The 22,973-nt window shown below is 49.0% G+C and overlaps 9 protein-coding genes across 9 annotated transcripts; 3 read left to right on the top strand and 6 right to left on the bottom strand.

Annotated features, from left to right (window-relative positions):
• Positions 1–296: 296 nt before the first annotated feature.
• On the top strand, positions 297–1,742 carry J7337_006775 (uncharacterized protein; the record flags this gene model as incomplete). Its single annotated transcript, XM_044824434.1, has 5 exons — positions 297–427; positions 494–561; positions 626–631; positions 691–1,316; positions 1,371–1,742. The coding sequence occupies 5 exons, from the start codon at positions 297–299 to the stop codon at positions 1,740–1,742; spliced, it is 1,203 nt and encodes a 400-aa protein (XP_044680091.1).
• A 964-nt stretch (positions 1,743–2,706) lies between these two features.
• On the bottom strand, positions 2,707–4,491 carry J7337_006774 (uncharacterized protein; the record flags this gene model as incomplete). The annotated part of the gene is made up of 3 exons (XM_044824433.1): positions 2,707–3,137; positions 3,199–4,243; positions 4,294–4,491. 3 exons carry the CDS (start codon positions 4,489–4,491, stop codon positions 2,707–2,709), a joined length of 1,674 nt encoding a protein of 557 aa, XP_044680090.1.
• A 1,082-nt stretch (positions 4,492–5,573) lies between these two features.
• On the bottom strand, positions 5,574–7,489 carry CNA1 (3',5'-cyclic-nucleotide phosphodiesterase (PDEase) (3':5'-CNP); the record flags this gene model as incomplete). Its single annotated transcript, XM_044824432.1, has 3 exons — positions 5,574–6,482; positions 6,531–7,120; positions 7,315–7,489. The coding sequence occupies 3 exons, from the start codon at positions 7,487–7,489 to the stop codon at positions 5,574–5,576; spliced, it is 1,674 nt and encodes a 557-aa protein (XP_044680089.1).
• A 1,256-nt stretch (positions 7,490–8,745) lies between these two features.
• Positions 8,746–9,779, bottom strand: LXR3 (L-xylulose reductase; the record flags this gene model as incomplete). The annotated part of the gene is made up of 4 exons (XM_044824431.1): positions 8,746–8,860; positions 8,916–9,048; positions 9,105–9,488; positions 9,539–9,779. The coding sequence occupies 4 exons, from the start codon at positions 9,777–9,779 to the stop codon at positions 8,746–8,748; spliced, it is 873 nt and encodes a 290-aa protein (XP_044680088.1).
• A 787-nt stretch (positions 9,780–10,566) lies between these two features.
• Positions 10,567–11,687, bottom strand: J7337_006771 (uncharacterized protein; the record flags this gene model as incomplete). The annotated part of the gene is made up of 4 exons (XM_044824430.1): positions 10,567–10,736; positions 10,794–10,865; positions 10,919–11,525; positions 11,577–11,687. 4 exons carry the CDS (start codon positions 11,685–11,687, stop codon positions 10,567–10,569), a joined length of 960 nt encoding a protein of 319 aa, XP_044680087.1.
• Positions 11,688–14,531: 2,844 nt separating this feature from the next.
• Positions 14,532–18,167, top strand: J7337_006770 (uncharacterized protein; the record flags this gene model as incomplete). Its single annotated transcript, XM_044824429.1, has 1 exon — positions 14,532–18,167. The coding sequence occupies one exon, from the start codon at positions 14,532–14,534 to the stop codon at positions 18,165–18,167; it is 3,636 nt and encodes a 1,211-aa protein (XP_044680086.1).
• Positions 18,168–19,612: 1,445 nt separating this feature from the next.
• On the bottom strand, positions 19,613–20,627 carry J7337_006769 (uncharacterized protein; the record flags this gene model as incomplete). Its single annotated transcript, XM_044824428.1, has 2 exons — positions 19,613–20,143; positions 20,196–20,627. 2 exons carry the CDS (start codon positions 20,625–20,627, stop codon positions 19,613–19,615), a joined length of 963 nt encoding a protein of 320 aa, XP_044680085.1.
• A 341-nt stretch (positions 20,628–20,968) lies between these two features.
• J7337_006768 (uncharacterized protein) lies at positions 20,969–21,727 on the top strand (the record flags this gene model as incomplete). Its single annotated transcript, XM_044824427.1, has 1 exon — positions 20,969–21,727. One exon carries the CDS (start codon positions 20,969–20,971, stop codon positions 21,725–21,727), a length of 759 nt encoding a protein of 252 aa, XP_044680084.1.
• A 230-nt stretch (positions 21,728–21,957) lies between these two features.
• J7337_006767 (uncharacterized protein) lies at positions 21,958–22,965 on the bottom strand (the record flags this gene model as incomplete). The annotated part of the gene is made up of 3 exons (XM_044824426.1): positions 21,958–22,411; positions 22,467–22,913; positions 22,952–22,965. The coding sequence occupies 3 exons, from the start codon at positions 22,963–22,965 to the stop codon at positions 21,958–21,960; spliced, it is 915 nt and encodes a 304-aa protein (XP_044680083.1).
• Between the last annotated feature and the right edge of the window lie 8 nt (positions 22,966–22,973).

Here is a 22,973-nt window from a genome sequence, read left to right as displayed (position 1 = left end):
AGCTCTCTCTTTCCAGCCTCTCAAGACACCAAGTTTCTTTTTCTTTCCTTTCGGTGTCTTTTTCTTCTCCTCCCTCTTTTTGGACTCTCAAACTTTTTTCTCCCTGCTCTCCCTTGGACAATACGTCACTCGAAGACACGAGAGTTTGGGTCTAGCTCCAGGTGGCTTTACACTATTTACGCGCCGTATCGTGACTCCGACGACAGTCAGCAAGCCACCGATCACTTCCTACTCCTCCCAATCTCGAGAAACGAAATCGAAGTGTTGTTTACTTTTAAACTGAGACACTCGAAACAATGGCGGGATCAAATGATCTGGAGGCCAACAACAGGATGTCGCGTGGGTCTGAGGCTGTCGACAATGGATTCTCAGAAAAGCCTCTAAACCAGGGAACAGGTTCAGGAATACACGCCTCCGTCTACATAATGTATGTGGACTCTAGTTATGGCCAAGTTCTATATGTGCGGGGATATCTAACATGATGTTTGAACAGAACATGGATTTTCTTTTCCAATACCACGATTCTCTTCAACAAGTGGCTAATCGACACTGCTGGATTCCGTAAGTCGCCTGCTATCAATCAAGTTGTGTCAAACTGAGTTAGTTTGCTAACCTACCCTTATAGGATATCGTGAGTACTCTACTTGTTCATGCATAGTGTGTCGTGAAGCGAAACTAACAAGCTACCAGCTATCATCCTCACAACATGGCATCTTGTCTTTGCAACAATAGCAACGCAGCTACTTGCTCGTACTACTTCTCTTCTCGATTCACGCCACTCACTCCCAATCACTCGACGACTCTACATAAGGACCATCCTCCCCATCGGCGTCCTCTACTCGGCTTCGCTCGTCTTCTCCAACATCGTGTACCTCTACTTGTCTGTTGCGTTTATTCAGATGCTCAAATCTACCGGCCCTGTCTGCACTCTCGTGGCTTCGTGGGTGTGGGGTGTCGCTCAGCCGGATAGTAAGACATTTGGCAACATCATGCTCATTGTTGCTGGTGTCGCCATTTCAAGTTTTGGAGAGATCGAGTTCTCCTGGTGGGGGTTTCTCTTTCAGATGTGCGGCACCATTGCAGAAGCCGTGCGTGTTGTCATGATCCAGGTCATGCTCAGCGCTGAGGGTCTCCGTATGGATCCTCTTGTCGGCCTCTACTATTACGCACCTGTCTGCACCCTTATGAACATGTTCGTTGTCTTGTTTAGTGAAGGCCCCCGATTTAAATGGGAAGATGCAGCTCAAGCCGGGTATGGCGTACTGCTTGCCAATGCTTGCCTTGCATTCTTCTTGAATGTCATCAGCGTTTTCCTTGTAAGCCAGACTCCGACCCTCAGCATTTCACTTTCATTGCTGACTCCTTTTCAGATCGGTAAAACATCAGGACTTGTCATGACTCTGAGTGGTATTCTTAAGAGCATCCTTCTCGTGGCTGCTTCTGTTGTGCTTTGGGGTACTCACATCTCCCTTACACAAACACTGGGATACGCCGTTGCCCTCATGGGTCTTGTTCTATATTCGATCGGTTACGAACAACTTCTCAACATGTGGGAAGAAGCGGTTGCATGGGGTACCGGTTCCCTCAATCGAGAGGGCGAGATGTCTCCTACTTTACGCAAAGGCATCATGATTGGATGTTTGGGTTTCATCACTGTGATAATTGCTGGCGCGTTATGGCATTATCATGGGCTATCTAGCGAGCATGTAACTCGGGTGACCTCGTCGTGGTTTGCCCATTGATGACGATTTCACTTAGGCATTATATAGACTTTTAATAATGATCAAGCGTTTTAATGAAATTAATTGTCCCATCAGTCATGCATCGTTGTGACGCTGAACTGTTCGAAGAGCCTTGCTATGATTGTAATTCATGTTTAAAGGGGTATCTTATTAATCCACTTAACCCATGGCAAACGAACTTCCAGCTGTATAACTAGACCTCCAATGCTTCTGAAAACTGCCAAGATTATAATTCCTATGTGAAAACCAACTCACTGTCAACGGCGGCTTCGACTTCCCCGCCTTTCCCGTCGAGGAGATAGACTACGCTCTCGCCTGTTCCTCCTGTCCCTCGATCGTTCTCTTTCACGATCCCTGTCACGATCACGTCGATCCGTATCGCGATCTCTGTCCCTGTCTCTTCTGTCTCTGTCCCTATCTCGATCGCGATAGCTATCTCCACCCCTCGGCTTATCACGATCAACTCTGTCTCTGTCTCTGTCTCTGTCTCTGTCTCTATCTCTATCTCGGTCTCGATCTTTTGTTGCATCCCGCTGTCGGCTACGGCTCCTAGAACGGCTTCTCCTCCGCTCCTCGCGACCTCCGGGCGTATATCTGTCGATATCGTCCTGAATCCGGCGGCGGCGTAGGTCAGGAGATATTTCACCATTACTTTTTTTGTCGTCGAGTCCAGGGATCGGGAGGCCTTTGTTCCTGGCGTCCTTCTGAGCCGCCAGGTAAGCCTTGGCTTCTTTTTCCCGCTTTCTGACTTCTTCCATCTTCCACTCCTCGATGCCATCCTGAGCTTTGCTGGAGCTCGGTCGAGCCGCAGTGGCAGTGGCCCGTGATGGAGAACGACTACGACGCTCAGTTGTTTTTTCCTTTTCCCTTTCACGTTCTTTCTCGGGGGCCGCTTTATCCTGCTCCTTCTCACGAGGCTTTGCCTGGTCACAGTCGTCACGAAATCTTTCTCGGCTTCTGCGTCTCAGAGGAGATCTCTCGCGGTCGCGCTCTCGGTCACGAAGTCGATCTCTGTCTCGTTCACGGTCTCTTTCTCGAGGATCATAATGGTCAGCTCCACCAAGACGAGTGTCGTGAGACCTGCTTTGGTCACGTCGAGTGCGGGAACGACTCCTTTCCCGTCTATCAGAGCGCAGTCGTGAGCGGTCCCTTCTGTCTCTGCTTCGATCTCGGCGCTCGGGTCTAGGTCTTGATCGGCTTCTCTCTCTTCGCTCAACCACTCTAGGTCGAGAACGGCTACGATCACGTCTTCGGGATCTGCTTCGCTCGTAGTGGTCATACTTGGGTCGCGATCGGCTTCTAACCGCACGGTCCTCTCTGCCAGTCCGCGAACGAGTCCTCTCCCTTCTAGCTCGAGACCGGCTTCTGTCACGTCTGTCCCGAATACGCGACCCACTGATGCCTCTGTGTGGGGAGTTTGAGCGTCTATCGCGACGAGAATCTCGTTCCCTTAAACGATCACGCTCTCTGTCTCTCTCGCGATCCCCATCGCGGTCGACGATCCGAGAAGCACTACGTCTCGGCTTTCGGTCGTCCGCTTCAGTTCTCTTGGTCTGTGCAGGTGTTCCATGGCCGTCACGTTCAGCTCCGAGCCCTGCATCGCTGGCTTTGCGGCCCTCTGCAATCGACGAACGTTCTCGCCTGATCGGGTTGATGGCCGAAACAGGTCCTGTTTTGCGTGGTGGCGGTGCGAGGGATGAATCAATCTCCAACTCTTGCTTTTGGGCTGGCTTAGAGCTTTCGCGGAGTAAATCGGCCAGAGCCTCTTGCTCCAGTCGATCGTGTTCTTCTTTGGAGAGTTTCTCCTTCAGCTCTGTAGAGGCCGCTGGTTTCTCCTTGTGGCGATCATCCCTATGCCTGTCATGATCACGATGACGGTCTCGGTCGCGATCTCTGTCTCGGTCCCTGTCCCTGTCCCTGTCCCTATCCCTTGTATCACGGTCTCGGTCCCTGTCACGCTCGCGCTCGCGCTCTTTGTGTCGCTTTTCTCTTTCAATATCGCGGAGTCTTTCACGCTCCTCGCGCTCTTGTTCACGCTTTCGGCGACGCTCATCTCTTTCTTCCTGGCGTTTAATTTCGGCTTTCTCTCGCTCTCGCTCTTCCTTCTTTCGTTCCTCTTTAAGGATTCTTCGTTTCTCCTCCTCGATTGCAGCCTCTTTTTGTCGCAGCTCTTCCCGAACTTTTTCGCGTTCCGCACGTCGAGCCTCAGTCTCGGCCTCATATTCTTCGTCTGTTTTGGCGCCCCGAAGCTTTTCTGCCTCAGCTGCTTCCTCGCCGACTTCGGCCCGGCGTGTTTCGCGGATTCGCTCCTCTATGGCGCCCACATCGATCAGCTGGCTAATGACATCTTCTGCTTTGTGATAAACCCCAGATCTCTCTAGGGCGCCATCAATTAGAGCCGCAGCCTTTCTCCGATCAAGTGTGAGAAGCTGCTGTGGGTTGCGCTCAATTTCCTGCTCGGCCACCTCGAGAATCGATTTCGTGACCTGAGCCTCGTAATCCTAATTATGCATCAGTATGGCATTGCGCATGTGTTTCTATCTCTTCGTACGCTGGCTTCAAACTTGTCCCAAACTTGCTTTCGAATAGAATCGTAGGCTCCCTCTTTCTTGAAGCTATGGGCAAGCGATTCTATTGCTGCTCTTGTAGCCGAAGGTAGAGGAAGATCTGAAGCCTTGAATTTGCGCGGTTCAGGAGGAGGCGCCTTTTCGCCATTCGACGGTGGTTGTTCGACACCTGATTGCGCCATGATGTTGGTGGTATCTGCTGAGGCGCAAGATATTGAAAAGGAGATGTGACAACGCGCGTCGTGGAAGCGCGGAGACGAATTTTGAAGATCAGCGCATAGCGCAGTTTTCCGATCAAGTATGGTGAGCCTTAAAGCTAGGGGGCAATTTTCGAGAACAAAGAATAGTTGACATAATTCAAGTCAAGCAAAGGGTTCTTTGAGCGACGTGACATACAAAACGCCAGATCACGTGAAATGCCTTAACTAATAAAGTTACCCTAGATGAACAACCTTGGAGACGGCCATGAATTCATATAGGTGAGTATCTTTCAATATTTCCTTTGAAGCTAACATATTATGTTTTCATATTAAACTAACGATCTTCAACCCATTATAACACTCAAAACCAAAAGTAATTTGGTAGGATTGATCTCACAGCATGTCGGTGTTTCGGCGTCTTTTTTTACCAGTTGCTGGTCTCCGACAGTTGAGACTACCTGCCAGCCAGTATCGGTTGGGCGAAGAGATGCTCTAAGAATGGATGTCAGCAGATATACGACGTACTGTGGCTGTAAAGTCTGCCGCCAGCGTCCAAATGACGGTTGCAGCGGCTTACTCCGAGGTTTATCAAGAGAGCTTCCCCGAGCTTCTATCTTCAGACCAAAGCACAGTCGACTATTGAAAAGCATTCATGTATTCATTAAGGTGCATCGCCAACTTGAGCCTCTAGGTAGCACATCCACTTATAGACAGTGTGCAATGCTATTTGCATATCTACTTGGCACCCGGAAAAACGCCGCTGTCGTCTATCCTGCCTTGTTCCCTGCACAAGTTCAGAGCGTAGGACCAGTAACAACAACCTGACTTTTCGTTGCTAGTATAATGACCAGAGTGTCAAGTCACGATGAAGAGGAAAACCTGGCAGCCTTCAGCAGCCTTCATATATGGGAGAATGATAATTAATCGTTCATCCAAGTCCTTCACCAGTATTTATAACAATAACGTATATGCTACTGTACAACTATGTTCATGACGTTGGAGCCCGGTTCTTGCGATCACTGGCGAATATTAGTGGCCTGGCTCATGGCACGATATTGCATCACTTACGTGCTGAGTCTTCTGGAGAGCTGCTGCAATTTCTTGTCGTTGTTGGCATCATCGGCTGCCTTCTGAAGCGCGGTGTTTCGCTCTTCCTCCTGGTGCTTGACGACTTCTTCATGAGTGGGCGGCAGCCTCTCATTTTGTAAATCAACCTTTCGAGCATCCTCGAATCCGTTGATTGCGTTCTTGAGGCCTTCGGCACCAAGCATGAGGGTTCCCGCGGGCAATCTTCCACCAGATACAGTCTTGAGTTCTGTGACCTTCTCCGACTCCTCGCGAAGCACCTGGAATACACGAGACAGTCGACCGATGGCGAGAATCTTGTTCTTGATGGCTCTGCGTCGCACTTCGATCGACTCAGGGTCGTTGGACAAAGCTGGCGAAGCGGGGCCAGGCGAGGTTGAGGAGGGCGTCTCTTCTTTAAGTTCCTCCTCGGAACAGGTGCTGAGAATGGCGATGAGCATATCGGTGATCTTCTCTCCTACGAAAGGAAGAGACCAGGTGAAAACATCCATGAAATTGGGTAGCCAGTAAGGATGAGGAGTGCAATTGAATTGCCGAATGTTCATAACGTTGTTCTCATACTTGAGTACGGCCGCTTTGTTGTTATAGACATCGAGGTAATTGGGGGCGGAGAAAATGGTCATAACACTTGGAAAACCGGTGGTTCGGGTCTTGCGGTACATGCGATAGCCGGCATCTTGGGCTTCGTGAGCACGGATGATAGAAAGAAGGTTGTTCTTTTCCAAGAAGGCGCAAGCAGCTGGATAGGAGAAGAAGTATGAACATCCTCGGACATGGTTGTGTAAGAAATAGTCGCTTGTCTTCTCCTGGCCGAAGTCTTCGAGAGGATCAGCCCAAAGGATGTCGCACATAAGACCCTGAGTAGGGGGCTCGCGGAAACGATCAATCTAGTTATGTCAGTCACAGGCATGTGGACAGGATGCGGATCAACGAACGCTCTTCAAGTCATCGAGTGTGTGCAACTCGGGGCTCAGTCCACCATGAATACATAGAAACTGCTTGTTCATAACAGCAGCAAGGGGAAGAGCGCAGAATGACTCCATGCAGGCCTCGTAGATAGTCTCTGAGTATTTATGCTTGCATTCGAGTTTGAAGGTGAAGTAGTCAGTCAAGTGGCGACATTCATGGTTTCCTCGCAACAGCCAGAGGGTCTTGGGGTAATGAATCTTGAGACACCAGAGGTAGAGGACACACTCTATGCTGAAGTAGCCTCGATCGACATAGTCACCGAGGAAGAGGTATCGGGTCTCAGCGGGGTCACCTCCGACTTCAAACAGCTTCATCAGATCGTAGTACTGGCCATGAACGTCACCACAGACAGTAATGGGGGCGTCCATCTCCAGGAGGTTGGGCTCGGCGCGCAGAAGTTCGGTACCCTTCCTGATAATCCAAAGAGCCTGCTCTTCGGTAAGACGACCCTCGCGATAGAAATGCTGCTTAAGAAACTGAAGGTTGGGCTTGGAATGGGTGTCATCTTCGAAGAATTGCTCGTCGGTAGGCTTGTACATGGCAGGTGCTTGGACATCTGTGAAAATGTGATAGATTCGAGTCAGTCAAAGTGAGGAAAGCTTATGAGAAAGACCATAGCTTTAATGTTGTAGGCTCCATGATACCAGCCCGAGTGGTAGCTAGGAATATTGTGCACAAATCTGCGACAGTATTGTTGTCGATGATGATGGCGGGGTTGAGGCGGCGACAACTGGAGGGGATATCACGAACCTTTGCACACACGCTCCAAGGTGCTGACCTGGGTGTTATCCTCCATGGTGTGAATGGTAAAATCGATCTCAGGGACCGGCTTCTTCTCCTGAATGGCGCGAATGGCATTGTCGACCTGGACGTTGCGTCGCTCCTCAGTAGAGGGCGCAGTGTTGGCCTCGCCTTCAGAGTCCATGGTGGAGGATGGAGCTGGCGGCGGTGAAGGCGTTGATAGTTGTAATCGATGAATGCGTGATACTTATAGGAACTTGCACAAAGAAAGAATGCAATGCGACTATGTAAAAAGGCAGACGGCGATGCGCAAGAGAAGTTTCTGAGCAAATGCCGTGGCCGGGTTTGAAAGAAGGCGGTTACTGGATATAGGTAGGGCTGACCAGAAAGAGCGGCGGGAGGTCAGGTTGGGAGGTAGGAACTCAGCGGCCACTGCCAGTGGGGAGATGACGGTTGAGCGATTCTACAGGAAGGGGGCCACCGAGGTTGGGTACCCTGGGAGGGAGCTTAAGTACTGTTCCGGCATTGGCAGGTGGAGATATACGAGTAAATGCGGGCACAGTACTTGCTCGTCTGGACAGCTCTTCTGAATCTGACAGCTCCTCATGTTTCGACGACAGGTGCTGCTGACCTCGGTCCAATTAGAAGGCAGCAGTAATTAAAGACAGGAGTCTCGCTCGCGTGGTCATCATTCGTTTACCAATGGAAAGGACACAGCTGAACTTTTCATTCTCTCTTTGCGCTACTGCGCAACGTTAATTTGTCCTACGGGGAAGGGAAAGCTACCTAAGGTACCGACCGTTTGCCCTGAAACTTGCTGCTAAAATCGGATATTTGGCTGGGCATACTCCGTAGAATCTTATCAACGATGCAAGTGGGATCATGGTTTTGACGACGAGAGCGGTGAATGGTGCAATATTATTGCTCACTTCGTAACATTCTGCGCATTTGCACTCATATCGACGTATTTCACGATCCTGCCCATATGGTGTACTTGGTATGAGTATTGTCCACCAAAACCCACTGTGGCAGAGGAATCCGGAATCTGATAATCATTGATGAGGCCATGGTTATTCACATTCCTAGCCCCGCGCCCATCTACGGTTCGTTATTACAAGTCGTCAACATGTCTGTGCTCTTCTTGTCTGCTGAGTAGTTCGTCCATGTGCAGACCATCAGAACCTTGCTTGGAATGGTCATTCCCTGACAAAGCCATCTTGGCGTTTCTGGCTCAGGATGCTAACTCTGAGCATATTGTCTGACCTCTGTCAAGTCTGAGGGCAGCTGCCAAAACAACGTTGACATATGTATTCATATTCAATGCGATACCTTTGATATCTGCTCTCCAAACTCCCTTGTGCCAATGCATAGGTAGGCAGCTAGTCTTGTTGCCCAAACATGACGTGGCATGAATGCTCAATTGCGAACAGTCTATATCCTTTAGGGAACACAGTAACCACCATCAACGACCAGGTCATGACCAGTGGTAAAGGATGAGGCATCACTAGCCAGGTACAGATAGGCTCCCTTGAGCTCTCCAGTTTCGCCTTGACGTCTAGATATGATGTTAGTCAGCAGCAAGTGAAATTTCGATGTCAGTCCAGGCTCACCCAGCAACCGTCTTTTCCTTGAAAATGGTCTTGACGTCCTCGCTGATGAAATCTGTGATCTCGGTCTTGATGTATCCAGGTGATACAGTGTTGACACGAGCAAAGCCTGTCCACTCCACAGCTAGGGATTTACCTAAAAGCTTATAGTTAGTCGTGGAAGCCCAGTTCTGCAAACGATATAACACTTACAGAAGTGAATTACAGCTGCCTTTGAAGCGTTGTATACTGCCTGCAATTGGGGGATGTTGACGATGCTTCCACTCATAGATGCTGTAGCAATGAAGCTGCCCGCCACAAAATTGGTCAATTTCTTTCCATCCAGCGTTGTGCCCTCCTTCTTTTGTCTTCGGAAATGTGCTCCTGCACTCTTGGCGCACCACATAACACCATCGACGTTGACCTCCATAACACGGCGAGCTCTCTCAGTAGGCCCGTCGATGAAGGGCCCGTCTTCCCAGGCAATACCAGAATTGGCCACAAACACATCTAGACGACCATTGAAGTCGGTGATAATGTCGTTGATGGCCTTGTCAACTGCTTCGGGTGAGATAACATTGACTTGGTATGCTCGGCCTGGCACTTCATAAGTCACGATGCTATTGAAAAGGGATAAGCTGGCTTACACTTGACACCGTAGTTCTTTTCGATCTTCTCTGCTTCTTTAAGCGCTTGCTTGTTGCTATTGTACCAGATAGCCACATTGGCGCCAGCCTCTGCCAGCCCTTGAGCAATGGCGAGGCCAATACCTGCACCAGCGCCAGAGACAATAGCTGTGCGACCTTTGAGAGAGAATAGGGGAAGAACTCTGGAAGTATCTGGCACAGCCATATTATCATGGTGAAATGCACCAGTTTTAGGATCCATGATTGCGGATCAGGTTGAACTCTGACAAGATTGATGTTGCTATGCTTGAGCCCCTGGCGTTGAGTGATAAGCTTCGGGTCGACAAGGTTATGCACCCAAATCAATATTTGCAGGGCACCGTCATACTTTATATAGTCCTGTAGCTTTTGTCCAATACCAAACATCCTCGGCTCTTCTCCCAATTGAATATCTATCCTCATTTTGCGACATTTTATCGACGAACCAAACACAACAGACCAAGATCTTCCACAGCCCTGGTCCCTTCGGTGGACCCAGCGCACTGTATTACCTTGAGGTCTGGAGGTCAGCAAGGCACAAAGCCGTCTCCACCATCTGGCGCACCTATGAACAGGCGCCGTTCACAGATTAGCCGTTGTAAGACTTGATGTTTTGTGATACGCTGTAGCAACTTCGTGGAGAAATACCTCTAGTGTGATTGCTATTTCTGTCAGGGCGCGGATGTTCATTATCGGCCCTGTTACTGTCCATTCAGCTCTGATCAATTTTCCATATCTCGCCGGGATGAGTCTGTCAAGTGGCTGAATGGATTTCGCGGGGTTAAAGCGTTCCCCGCCATTAACATAACCTCGTCTGCATTCAGGCTGGCGATTATCGCGGGTAAAATGAAGCCTCTATCTGTCTAATATTAAATGACACGGACACAACCTGCTACAGCCGGGAAGTTATGCGACTCGAGTTCTGCTTCATGAGTCCTACTGGTAAGGCGCCAACCATTTCAACAGCCATCCAGCTAAAATCGAATCGCTTCCTTGTTTACCAGGCTTCTTCAACTTTTCTCTATGGCAGGCGCTTCTTGTTTGGGAGCTTCAGTAATCTCTTTGTAGTTCTTGCCCCGACCGAAACCCATCCTCGTTCTGTTGTTGTAGCTGCGTCCAGCGACCCGACCTCCTGGGGTGTTTGTCACCCGGTAGCAAGACACAAAGTCATCATAAGGGACTGTTGAGTGAAAGGTCAGCCATTATGTAAAGTTCAGAGCATTGATTAAAGACCTACTGTAGGCGCCGCAGATTCGCCGAATACCCTTGAACGCACTTCGGCCGTGCAAAACTCGCCAATTGTTGAAGACTAGAAAAGGTCAATATGTTACTGTTATTTCGGCAAGGCATCTCTCCACTTACTGACGATCTTTCCGGGTTCTAACTTGAACCAATATTCATTCTCTTTGCGGCGCAATATCTCATTCCACACTCGAGCCGCGGCGTACCAGTTCTTGGCGTCGTAGGGATTCACAGCACCACGATCGTCGTTATTCCAACGAATTCGCTTCAGATGCCCACCTCCCTCCTGTTCAATGACAGGATACACTTTATCTGGAGAGATAGAGATTCCTACGTTACCGCTTGCATGCCATGGCAGCTCGACTTGGGCAAGAGTTTTGAAAGCCCAAGGGTTCTCCTTTCTTAGAGTTACAGCAGCTTTGAAGCCGTCAACAAGGAGTGACTCTCCGCCTAAAGACTCCCCTTCCTCAAGCGCTTCACCCGGAGCTGGCTCGTGTGAGAGACAGTGAAATGCTTGTAAGCCTGCAGGCTCGGTAAAATATGTAGTGTCTGTATGGGCTGGCAGAGCGAGGTTCGTGTACGCTGTATCAGCCATAGCAAGATCTGGCGTAAAGTCGTAGAAGCCGCCATAATGTGTATTTCTGATCGGACCCAGGCGCTTTAGGAGATCTTCTGTGGACTCGGGATAGACTGGTGCATCTGTTACGAAGCAGAAGCCGTGAATACGCTAGGATGCATAAGCTATTGCATCATGGTTATGGGGTTCAAAATGCCCTACAATCTTTTTTGTAAGCTCACCGATAGCTTCCCAACCGTGGTCGACGAAGAATTGGTTGTAAGGAACTGAGGGTGGATGAGTCTCAATGGATGAGTCCCACAATCGGATCATACTATAAACTATTAGGGATCTCGATATTGCAAGCAGGGTAGTGGTGACGAGCTTACTGATCTTTACCAAACTCTTCGGCGTACGCTCCTTTGAACCAGCAGGAGAGGTATGACAGAGGATGCTGGCTCTCGTGGCCATCAGACCCTGATGGCAGTCAGTATTTATCGATAGCGCCACCCAAAATCAACTCGGCTCTTACAGTTAATATGGAGCTTGTCCTCTGTTTCTTTGAAATCAACGACTTTGAGATCCTCCTCTCTCAACTAACTCGTGTATCGGTTTAGCCGCATGGCACCCAATGTGACGTAGAAGTAAGTAGTCACCCACCTTGAAAGTCTCAACATTCCTTTGCTTTGTATCCTGGTTAACACATTGGCTGCACTGGCAGTTATCTCTAGAACCCCATGAGCGTTGAGCAAGTGATTAAGAGTGGTCGTCTACTCACCGTAACCACATGTTAGGACTTCCCAAGGCCAAATGTCAGCAGCCTCAATCTCATAAGCGCAGCTTCACTTACAAGGTACGATACTCGGTGGTACTTTTGCCATCCAAGGCCCGGCGTTCCATGCGGATCTGCGATGTTTCTGTACGTTGAATAGTTGTTTTGTGGGCGGGCTTTTCGATTATCCCCATCTCTGATTGGGCTTCCCTTTGCCTCCTTTTGGCTTCTTGGGATAGCATGGAGCCCAGACTGTACGTTTTCTTTCCATAGACTGCGGCGCTCAAAGGACCAGGACGGCTAAAAAGCCTGGTGCTGTGGATAAGAGAGTGATTAGCATGGTTGGTAGAGTTGTGAGAGTATCAAATTACCCTGAACATCGAGCAAGTCGACTGAACATTGCGATGGAGTGGAGAAACAGTAAATAATACTAGATATTTTGTTTAGAGGTCAATGGTTATGAAGGAACAGTCGCATAATACAGTGCCTTCTTTTCCCAGGTGCATAAACCTCGGTATATATCGGCAGCCCTGACATTCGTATCAGGATTCTCCGACGACCCGAGTTCGCGTGAGTCGACAAAGTAAAGGGCGTTTTTGTTCATTGACATGGATGGCACGTGCATAGGTGGAGCTCAACTACATACACTAACCGGCTCCAAGGTAATGTTGCACTTACATACTTGAAATATTCACTATTCAGTTTTTGTTTCTGCTCTGACACCTCTACTTGCTACTGAGATCTCCAAGGAATGATTCAATGGATGGCTGAACCGCCGTTTATAAAAGTAAAACCTTTGCTGAGTTCACTTTCCATGAAGCACGGGCTAAGAAACAGAGCCACACGTTTGCCATTTCCCCATCATACATCAGAGTACAAATAAGGAAGACTGCTACATGATTAGCGGAGGTCTACTATGGCAGGAATGGACGTAAACAGATATCCGGTACTTTTTTATTATATTACTGATTATTTTATTAAACGTTAAAAGAGTTTTAGTTTCCAGTGACCAGCGTGACTGGAGACGGGGATATTTCTACCAAAAATATTGCCAGCATGATCAACATGGTGCCATAGGATATACATCATGTTCATATGTTTCGACAGCCAACACCTCGGAGCGCACTTGACGATAGTTCTCTATTAGACTTGCAATTACCCTGAAGTTTGCAGACCCTTCACTCGTTGAGACAGGCAGTTGGGATTGAGAATTCTTGGCTCGATGCTTATGTGCTCCTCTATGATGATTAAAGTAATCGAAATACATAGACCATGCGATATGGCATCGAACTAACAAAACTCCAATTCGGCTTTGACCTCAACCTCCACCACATCCCTGAACAAGAAGCATGCGCAAGCTATACCAAGCTCACTACAAGCATTGCCATTCGCCTGAATGGTGAAAAACCTCACCATCGCACAGTCGTACCCTTGAGACAACATCCGGCGGCGGGGCTGACATCACGGCGGCAGAGCTACTCGCCTCGGAGGAGGATTTGCCCAGTGAGAGCAATGGGGTGGGTAGCATCGGCGAGGTTTTGGCAACATAGACTCTCAAATTCGTTGAGCAAAACCATGGTTTTCTGAAGACCTCAAGCGCGGGGCAGAGCTCAAATCGAGTACACTTTTTGGGCAAGCTCTAAAAGATCAAAGAAAGCTTCACGCTCCAGGTCTGTTTTGGAAAGCCCAAGTCCGAGGACCAGTATTCGTCGGTCATCAGGCGATCTGAGACAAATTTGGCTGGCAATCTGTGCTGCATAAAGTTGACCTAGAGTTTCACGCTCCTCACCCCCTCCGCCAAATAGCGTTGTTGGTGTGAGATGTGTTGATGGAAGAAGGCCTTTGCTTGAGCTGGGAAGATTCATCTCAACAACTCCAGATGACGATCCTGTTAAGGGGACTTGTATCTGTCACGATGTCAGCTATGGTAGAGCTTGAAGACTCGGAGTACTCAATTACCCATTGTGAAAGTCGACCTTCTTGTGAAATAGTGATGAGTATCTTATCAGCGAAACTTGTGTATGTAATCTCTGTAGCTATGCCATTCACGAGACCTGAAACCTCTTTAGATCTCGAAGGAAAAAAGTCTTCCCTAACATCAACAGTCGCCATTTTTGAAGAAGTATTTTGCTTGAGTAGAGTTTAGCTGTAGCTTTGAAAGCTTCGAGCTACTGGGCTAGGTAGGTTCAGGCGTTCCATGTCGCTGAGCTAGGCGGCCCCACCACCCCGCACTATACCTAAAACAGGTCCAGATTCTGGCGGTAATTCACGGCAGAACGACTTTGATCCCAAAATTTCATGAAATTCATTGTCGTATCTGCGCCTTGGGTTGATCCTCTAACGTATCAATATTTCATGCCATTTTCGCAAAATTCATTGTCAATTCGCTAGACAATTAATTTGAAATGGCCAAATACGTTCCTCGTCAACGCAAGCATAAAGTCCTCGCCCGTGAACGAGCCAAGGAGAATGCTCAGCATGAAGTCCAGGACAACCCAAACCAGGAGATTCTCCTGCCGACGGCCAAGGCTGATCGTGAGGCCAGAAAGGCACAGATGAAGGCAGAACTCCGCCAAGAAGGCGCGAAAATGAGCGGAAAGAAGGCCAAGCGATTAGAGAAATACATCGAGGGCAAGCTGCGCAAGGATGAGTCCCGCGAGTTGATGGCCAAACTTGCTGAGCAACAAATCGACACAACCTTGTTTTCGAGCAGCCGAGTCCTTGGCCAGGGTCGCGAAACCAAGAAAGAGGCATTGAGGCGGGCTATGAGAGAGGAGAAAGCTGGTTTAGAGGGTGGTGAGGAGGAGAGAAGCGAGATTCTTCTTGAGAAGAGAAGAGAGCTTAACGCGGATGAAGAGATCTTGAGCCATGAGAGTGAAGAATCTGAGCCCGACGAACAGAAACCATCCAAGCCCACACCAACTCCTGCGCCCACGCCCGCGCTCACATCCAAAGAGTCGGACCAACCGAAAACAGAAACCTCTGCACCAACAATTGGCTCGGGTCTGAAGAGACCGCTCGAGGTCGACGACGAAGGACGACCGGTGATCAAAAAGCGTCAAAAACGAGGTGGAGTCAAGTCAAAATTCTCCCTGGCGCCAGTCGAAACGCCATTTGAGCTCGAGTCTGAAGAAGCCGACAGTGTTGCAAGTGATAGCAATAGCGACGAGTGGAATGGTTTCAGCGACGACTCGGTTGATAAGGATAACACTGCAGAAGATGACAGCGAAAGCGATGAGGAAGAATATGATGAATCCAGTGAGGAACCCGAAGAGTCTGATGAAGACATGGAAGACGCAGACGACAACAAAGCACAGAGGTCATCGTCTTTCAAGGCATGGGCACACCAACAGCGAAACGAAGCTCTAGGTTATCAATCCATCGAGGGAACAACAACAAATCTTGAAATCCCCAAGCCAGAAAATTTTGTTCCCCGAGCCCCTGAGCAAGATCCCTTACCGATGGAACTGCAACCGACGCAGAATATAAATCGAAAGGTTTACAGCGTAACGGTTACCAGAATACCAGAAGTCCAGGAAGCTAGGCTAAAACTTCCTGTGGTATCAGAGGAACAAAGGATAATGGAAGCGATTCATAACCATGACATTGTCGTTGTTTGCGGTTCCACAGGTTCCGGAAAGACTACTCAAATTCCTCAGTTCTTGTATGAGTCTGGTTATGGTTCGCCCGACTCACCAACACCTGGTATGATTGGTATCACTCAGCCCCGTCGAGTCGCTGCTGTCAGTATGTCGAAGCGTGTTGGTGAGGAACTTGGTGATAAGTCTGAGGTGGTGGCCTACCAGATCCGTTTTGAGGGCACAGTTGATCCTAAGACGGCTATCAAGTTCATGACTGATGGTGTCTTGCTACGAGAAGTTGCTCAGGATATTACACTGAAGAAGTACTCGGCCATTGTCATCGACGAAGCTCATGAGAGAAGCGTCAACACGGATATCTTGATTGGCATGCTCAGCCGAGTTATTAAGCTCCGAGCAGAGCTAGCAGCAGAGGACCCTACGGTCAAGCCTTTGAAGCTTATCATCATGTCTGCTACATTGCGGATAGAAGATCTTACCATGAATCCGACGCTGTTTGCTACTCCACCGCCAGTGTTGGAGGTTGAGGGCCGGCAACATCCTGTCACTATTCATTTCTCCCGAAGAACTCAGCATGACTACGTGGAAGAGGCCTTCAGAAAGATCAGCAGAGGGCATAAGAAGTTACCACCTGGTGATATCCTTGTGTTCTTGACTGGCCGTAACGAGATTCTAGAACTTAGCAAGAAGCTAAAGGCTACATTTGGCGGTCCAAAGACTGCGGATGGACCCAAAGTACAGATATCTGCTAGCGAGGCTCCCATTGAGGTCGAGGATATTGAATTCGGAGACGTGGATGACCGTAATGGCGAAGATTTTGATGAGATACCCATAGATGACGAAGATGAGGATGACGAGGACGAGTTCCAGATCGAAGAGGACCAGGAGGTTGCACCGTTAAAGATGCGAGTCTTACCTCTTTACTCCTTACTCCCAACACGCGAGCAGATGCGAGTCTTTGAGCCAGCACCTGAGGGTACACGAAACATCATCTTGGCAACCAACGTTGCGGAAACCAGTTTGACTATTCCTGGTATTCGATACGTCTTTGACTGTGGACGGTCAAAAGAGAGACAGTATGATCGTCTCAGTGGAGTTCAGAGCTATGATATTGGATGGATCAGCAAAGCCAGCGCAAACCAGCGATCTGGTCGTGCTGGCCGTACCGGTCCTGGCCATTGTTACAGACTCTACTCCTCTGCAGTATATGAGAGAGATTTCCCACCTTTCACAGATCCCGAATTGTTGCGAATGCCTATTGAGGGTATCGTGCTACAGCTCAAGGCGATGAACCTGCAGCATGTTGTCAACTTCCCCTTCCCTACACCACCTGATCGACGAGCCCTTGCTAAGTCTGAGAAGCTATTAACATATCTCTCTGCTATCTCCTCAACAGGACAGGTTACGCAAATTGGTCAAACAATGTCTGTGTTCCCCCTGTCTCCTAGGTTTGCGCGCATATTGTTGGTTGGCCATCTTCATGACTGTATTCACTACACAATTGCTCTTGTTGCTGGTTTATCAGCCGCCGAAATTTTCCTTCCTGAGAACCAAGCGATTCCTGCCCTCGCAGCGAAGGATGATACCGTTATTCGTACAACATCAGACGTCATTGCAGAAGATCGTCAAGCCAATGTGCGAAAGATGTTTAACGAGGTTCACAAGAACTTTTGTTACCTAGACGATAAATCCGATGCTATCAAACTTCTGCAAGTCGTGGGTGAATTTGCTCATGAGCCTACAGAAGAATGGTGTGAGAGTCATTTTGTACGATACAAGGTGCTTAAAGAAATACAGCAGCTGCGAAGACAAATCACAGAATTGTTGAGGACAAATGTTTCGGCCTTTACCAACCTGAAATACCAGGACAAGCTGGAACCCCCATCCCCCAAGCAGGTCGCTGCCCTGAAGCAAATGGTCGCGGCCGGCTTCGTGGATCAGGTTGCTATTCGAGCAGATCTTACGCCCAACCCCCCTGAGCAATTCCGCAAGCCTCGCCGGTCTATCGATGTTCCATATATCCCCTTGATTCCTATCCACGCTGGGAGGGAGGTTGAAAGCGACCGTGCAGTATACATCCATCCCACCTCACCTCTTGCCCACATCAGCATTCAGGAATGCCCCGAGTACATCGTCTACTCTTATCTCCAGCGAGCTGCGCAATCAGTTGATGCGGAGAAGCGCCCCAAGACAAGAATGCATGCCCTTACAGACGTAACTGGCGGGCAACTAGCAGGGCTGGCCAAGGGAACGCCCCTTATCACCTACGGCAAGCCGATCAAGGAGCTCAAGCCTACAACGGGTACAGATGGAGCTACAGTACGAGAGTGCTTCGTGGTTCCATATTTGAGAGCCGAGAGCACTGGTGGTCAAGGATGGCCTCTCCCCGCGAAGAAGGTGAAGCAGAGAAAGGTTCCTGGCAAAGGATGGGTTGTGGAGTAGAGGTTGCAGATATGGAAGATGTTTTCGATAATTTAGTCTTGAAATAGACAGGATACCTCGTGTTTCATAGAAAATGGGATTTCATGTATTAGATGTTTTCGTTCTGAGTCTCTGCAGTAAACGTGTTGTGTGATTGGGTGATCTCGATGTTATTATGCAGCATAATGCTATAAGATGAGAACTTCAGAGAACACGGCTTCAATTGGGCTCGTAAGACTTAAAATTATGCGTTTGCGGTCATATACTTCTGTGATATCGGGCAACTTAACCATTGATATGCCTGAAAAATCCAATCCCATGCGTGGCTTTGGTCACTGGCGCCAGATCAGGTATGATCCATTGCTCCAGATAGCTACCTCATCTAATGATACAAGGTATTGGAAGTCAAGTCGCTGTATCATTTGCCATGGAAGGGTGTCGGAGGCTCGCCTTGTTTGACAAAGACAGCACAGGTCTGAACGCTACTAAGGCGGCCATCAAAACTGTAAGCGGAAATGCAAATCCAGATGTGTTCATCAGACACGTTGATAATCTTGACACCTATGAAGTTGGCAAGAACATGGAACTTGCTATCAGGCATTTCGGACGCATTGACTATGCCATCAACTGTAGTGGTATGTCTATAAGCTGTTTTACTTTGACTCCTACTCACAATGACTCTGGAATGGAATCTACGGCCCAACAAAGAAGAGTCATGAAGAAACCCCTGAAGAGTTCGATCATGTCATCAATACCAACTTCCGTGGTCTGTGGCTGTTTGCCAGAGAAGAACTAAAACATATGATCAGTCAAGATGCTGGAGTTACTCATGATGGACGGCCTGGGTTTAGAGGTTCCATTGCCAATGTTGGAAGCAACCTTGGCCTTGTAGGGAAACCAGAAACTCGTAGAATATGTTATACCTCGAACAGGCTCAAATTTTGATTGACAGTTGGGACAGCGATGTACAGTGCTTCAAAGGCAGCTATCATCAGTTTGACGAGAAGTGATGCTATCGACGTAAGTCGGACTAATGGCTTGACCCCCCTACCTTCTTATTTAACACACGCAGTATGCAAAAGACCAGATTCGTGTTAATCGCGTTTGCCCTGGAGTTATTGAGTAAGTTGTCTTTTGATCTCTCTGTGTCCATACTGACATCGCAGAACTCCTATGACGGCTAATGTTCCAGAAGATGACCCGGCCGTACGTCTGTACGTCATGAAAAGAAAAGGAACCCCACAGGAAGTGACAGATGCTATTTTGTTCTTATCTAGTCCTAAGGCTTCTTTCATTCAAGGTGCTGCATTGTCAGTCGATGGGGGTTATACTATCAGTTAAGAGCATTAAAAGAGATCCATGACAAGGGCACAATAATGAGCTGTATTGGGGTATCAAATTCCTGTTTAAAGACTAAAAACATCACTTTTCCCCAGGTAAACGCCATGCTCCTGCTGGATAATAACTCAAGACGCAGCTGGTGTGCTAGTAGAGTTTGCCATTTTGCTCTTCTTACGCTTAGGCTTGGGAGCAGTCGCTGATTTGGGTGCTCTCTCCTTACTCTCCTTGCTCTCTTTCTTATCATCGATCTTTGTATTGATAGTCGGCGCATTAATACTCCTGATGGGCCCATCCGTCCTTGCGATTTGTGGTGGTTTGCGGCCTGTTGTTGTGAGGTGGAACTCTCCTGGGCGACCTGTGATAGGGTTCTCGTCAATGTATTCGCCCCCGTACTTCATGTGAATCATGAAAGACTCTTCTGCAAGCCTCTCTAGTGACTTCTCATCATCCTTCTGCGCGGCTGCTGCATGGGCAGCTGGAACTTTGCTAGCTTCATCCGATACAGGCATTGGGGTCGCCGCTGCAGAGTTCTGGATCCTTGGTTTTGTTGATGTCTTGGCTGATGGGAGCTGGTAAAAGTTACCCATAGAGGGACCCCATTTTCTGACTGACTCAGCAGTTGTCACGGCGTTGGTAACTTGCGAAGATATCGTCAACTATAACAGTGAGGTTAGAACTGTTCGCAAAACAACTGCTTAAAGAACATACAATTCTTGCTGAAAGAATGGCACTGAGAGTCGGCGCCATATAGATATTCTCCCCCACAACGAAGTATGTGGCGTGAACAGTAATCTCGTCGTCGTCGTATGCTGACTTTCGTCTTGTTTGCTTGCGAATGACCCATACACCTGTACCAGCTCCAGGGCCAGTTTCAGCAGGCTCTTCAACAACCCTGAACTCAAGCCCCGACATGGTGTTGAGATGCGTCTCGAAAGCTTCGCGTGTCTGGATGACTGGATACATCGATGGTACATTCATGGCTTGATTATATACAACAGCGTTGTTCGACGTGCGCTCAAAGAAGGGCGATTCTGCGAAGTAAAAGAGGATGGTGTTATTGTGCAGGCCGCCCATTTGTTGAATCGCCATAGGAGAGCGCCATTGGATCTCATCGAGGGGGGGGTCGTTTGGATTCGACATTGTGAAGGGTCCGAATTATTTTGTTAGCACTATAGGTTCCTTTGTTGTATTTGGTGCTAGTTATGATGGTGATATTTCCTCGGAGTTCAGTGTAAAGGTTCGAGAAACGTATTGAAGCTCCAGCTCTAGGTATTTGGCGTGGGGTTCCGCTTCTAGCGTGTTACAAGGCGGCAGTGTTCCGCCTCAGCGACCCATTCAGTAAAGGTGCCGCGCATCAATTTCAACTTCCAACCTTCAATCTCACAACCTTCGCAGTTCATAACGACGAAAAGAAAACCACCCACATATCGACATAAAAAAGGAGCCTCACTAGTTAAAGCCACCGCCACCAAAAACACGCCATGGATCTGCTTTCAAGTATTCGCAAGACCGGGTCAAGAGGAGGCGTCAACTTTAGCTGGGATGAAGTCGCAAGCTCTTCGCATCGCGAAAACTATCTCGGCCACAGTCTCAAGGCACCTGTTGGACGCTGGCAAAAAGGCCGCGATCTCAACTGGTACGCGAAAGCGGAAGACGACTCTGGAGAACCAAACGAAGATGGCGAGAGCGAGGAGGAGCGTCGAGAGAGAGAACGAAAGGAAGAATTGCGCAAAATTAAGGAGGCTGAGGAGGACGCTATCGCAAAAGCCCTGGGCTTGCCACCCCCCGTACGAAACTCTTCCGGTGCGAACGCCGTAGAGGTTGATCCCAGTAAAAGAAAAGTTGGTCCGGAGAGCGGCCCTCCCGAGGAAGCTGGGAACGAAAAGAGGGAGAACTCAAGACGTCATGACGATGCCGAGAGGCGAGAACGACGAAGACATCGAAGTCGCGATCGCGGTCATGATCGCGAGCGTCGCCATCGACGACACAGGAGGAGCCGAAGTCGCGACCGTGATGAAGGCAGGGAACGAGATGAGGATAGACCAAGGCACAGAAACAGAGATAGAGATGGTGATAAGGAAAGTACCCATGGTCATAGACGCCACCGGGAGGGTCATCGAAGAGGAGGTACGGAGGAAGACGAACGACGATACAGGGATCGGAGCAGGGAGCGCCGCCGATCAAGATCGAGAGATAGACGCAGGCGTAGTGCCAGTCCCAAGCCTCATCGTCGAGACTAAAGCCACCGCTTCTGGCCTTGAACTTGAAAACCGTCGAATATGAGATACCCCTTCCAGCGAAATCAAGGAAAAGCGTCAAGTCGCCATTTGTATCCATCTTGCGTACAAATCAATGAGTCAATTCATTGCGCCTCCCATATAGCAGGAAACTTGCATAGGCACTTTTTAAACTCTCTACCTGACCCAACGCCATACCAAACCACTGTTGTTACATTCATACTATTACAAGATTAAGACTGGCTAAGGGGTTGGCCGTCTTTAGCCTTCTGAGCACCATACTTCTCCAATCGGATTGACTGAATAGCAATGAAACCCGTGCTGTCCATGGGAGAAAAGGTGTCAAGACTGTCCATTGAAGCATCCTCCTGGGAGTAGAGGCTGCTGGTCTCGCTGGATCGGCCAAGGACGTAAACATTGCCCTTGTACGCACGGAGGCGGACCTGACCGTTGACACCCTTTTGAGCAGAAACGATTGCCTCATCGAGCCACTCACGCTCAGGGGAGAAATACATGCCATTGTAAAGGCACTGGGACCACTCGATAGTCACAAATTGATCTCGAAGCTTGCGGACCTTGGAGTCAAGGACAAGACCCTCGAGATCGACGTGAGCAAGGCGGGCGATGGTGAGACCAGGGGTGTCGTAGCAACCTCGGCTCTTGAGTCCAATCCATCGGTTCTCGACACTGTTAACTGTAAGCATAGTGTTACGCCACAAACGAATGGTGAAAGTAGACATACATGTCAATTCGGCCAACGCCGTGGTCGTGACCAATCTTGTTGAGCAGCTTGAACAACTCTACTGAGTCGGTAGCCTCTTGGTCAGGGGTAGCAACCTTCACAGGGAGACCCTTCTCGAAGTACACGGTGAAGTCGAGAGGCTTGTCGGGAGCCTCAAGAGGATCGACAGTCTGAGTCCAAAGGTCTTTAGGAGGAGTGTGATCGGGGTCTTCGAGAATACCGGCCTCGTACGAGCAATGAACGAGGTTCTCGTCCTGGCTCCAAGGAGCCTTGGGGGTTGATGAAACGGGGATGTTGTTCTCGGCGGCGAACTTGAGAAGATCTTGTCGACCTTGAAACTTCTCACAGAATTCGGGGAGTCGCCAGGGAGCGATGACCTTGATGGAAGGGTTGCAAGCCTTGAAGGCGAGCTCGAAACGAACTTGACTAAGGGGTTCTGTCAGTGATCTATGGATTTGTTTTTTTCGTGTTGGAAAGTGCCATACTCGTTCTGCGGCATGTTAACAG

Source organism: Fusarium musae, chromosome 5 (genome assembly GCF_019915245.1).
Source record: "Fusarium musae strain F31 chromosome 5, whole genome shotgun sequence".
Lineage (NCBI taxonomy): Eukaryota > Fungi > Ascomycota > Sordariomycetes > Hypocreales > Nectriaceae > Fusarium > Fusarium musae.
Note: the sequence above shows the minus strand (reverse complement) of the source record. Positions and strands in the feature narration are given on the sequence as shown.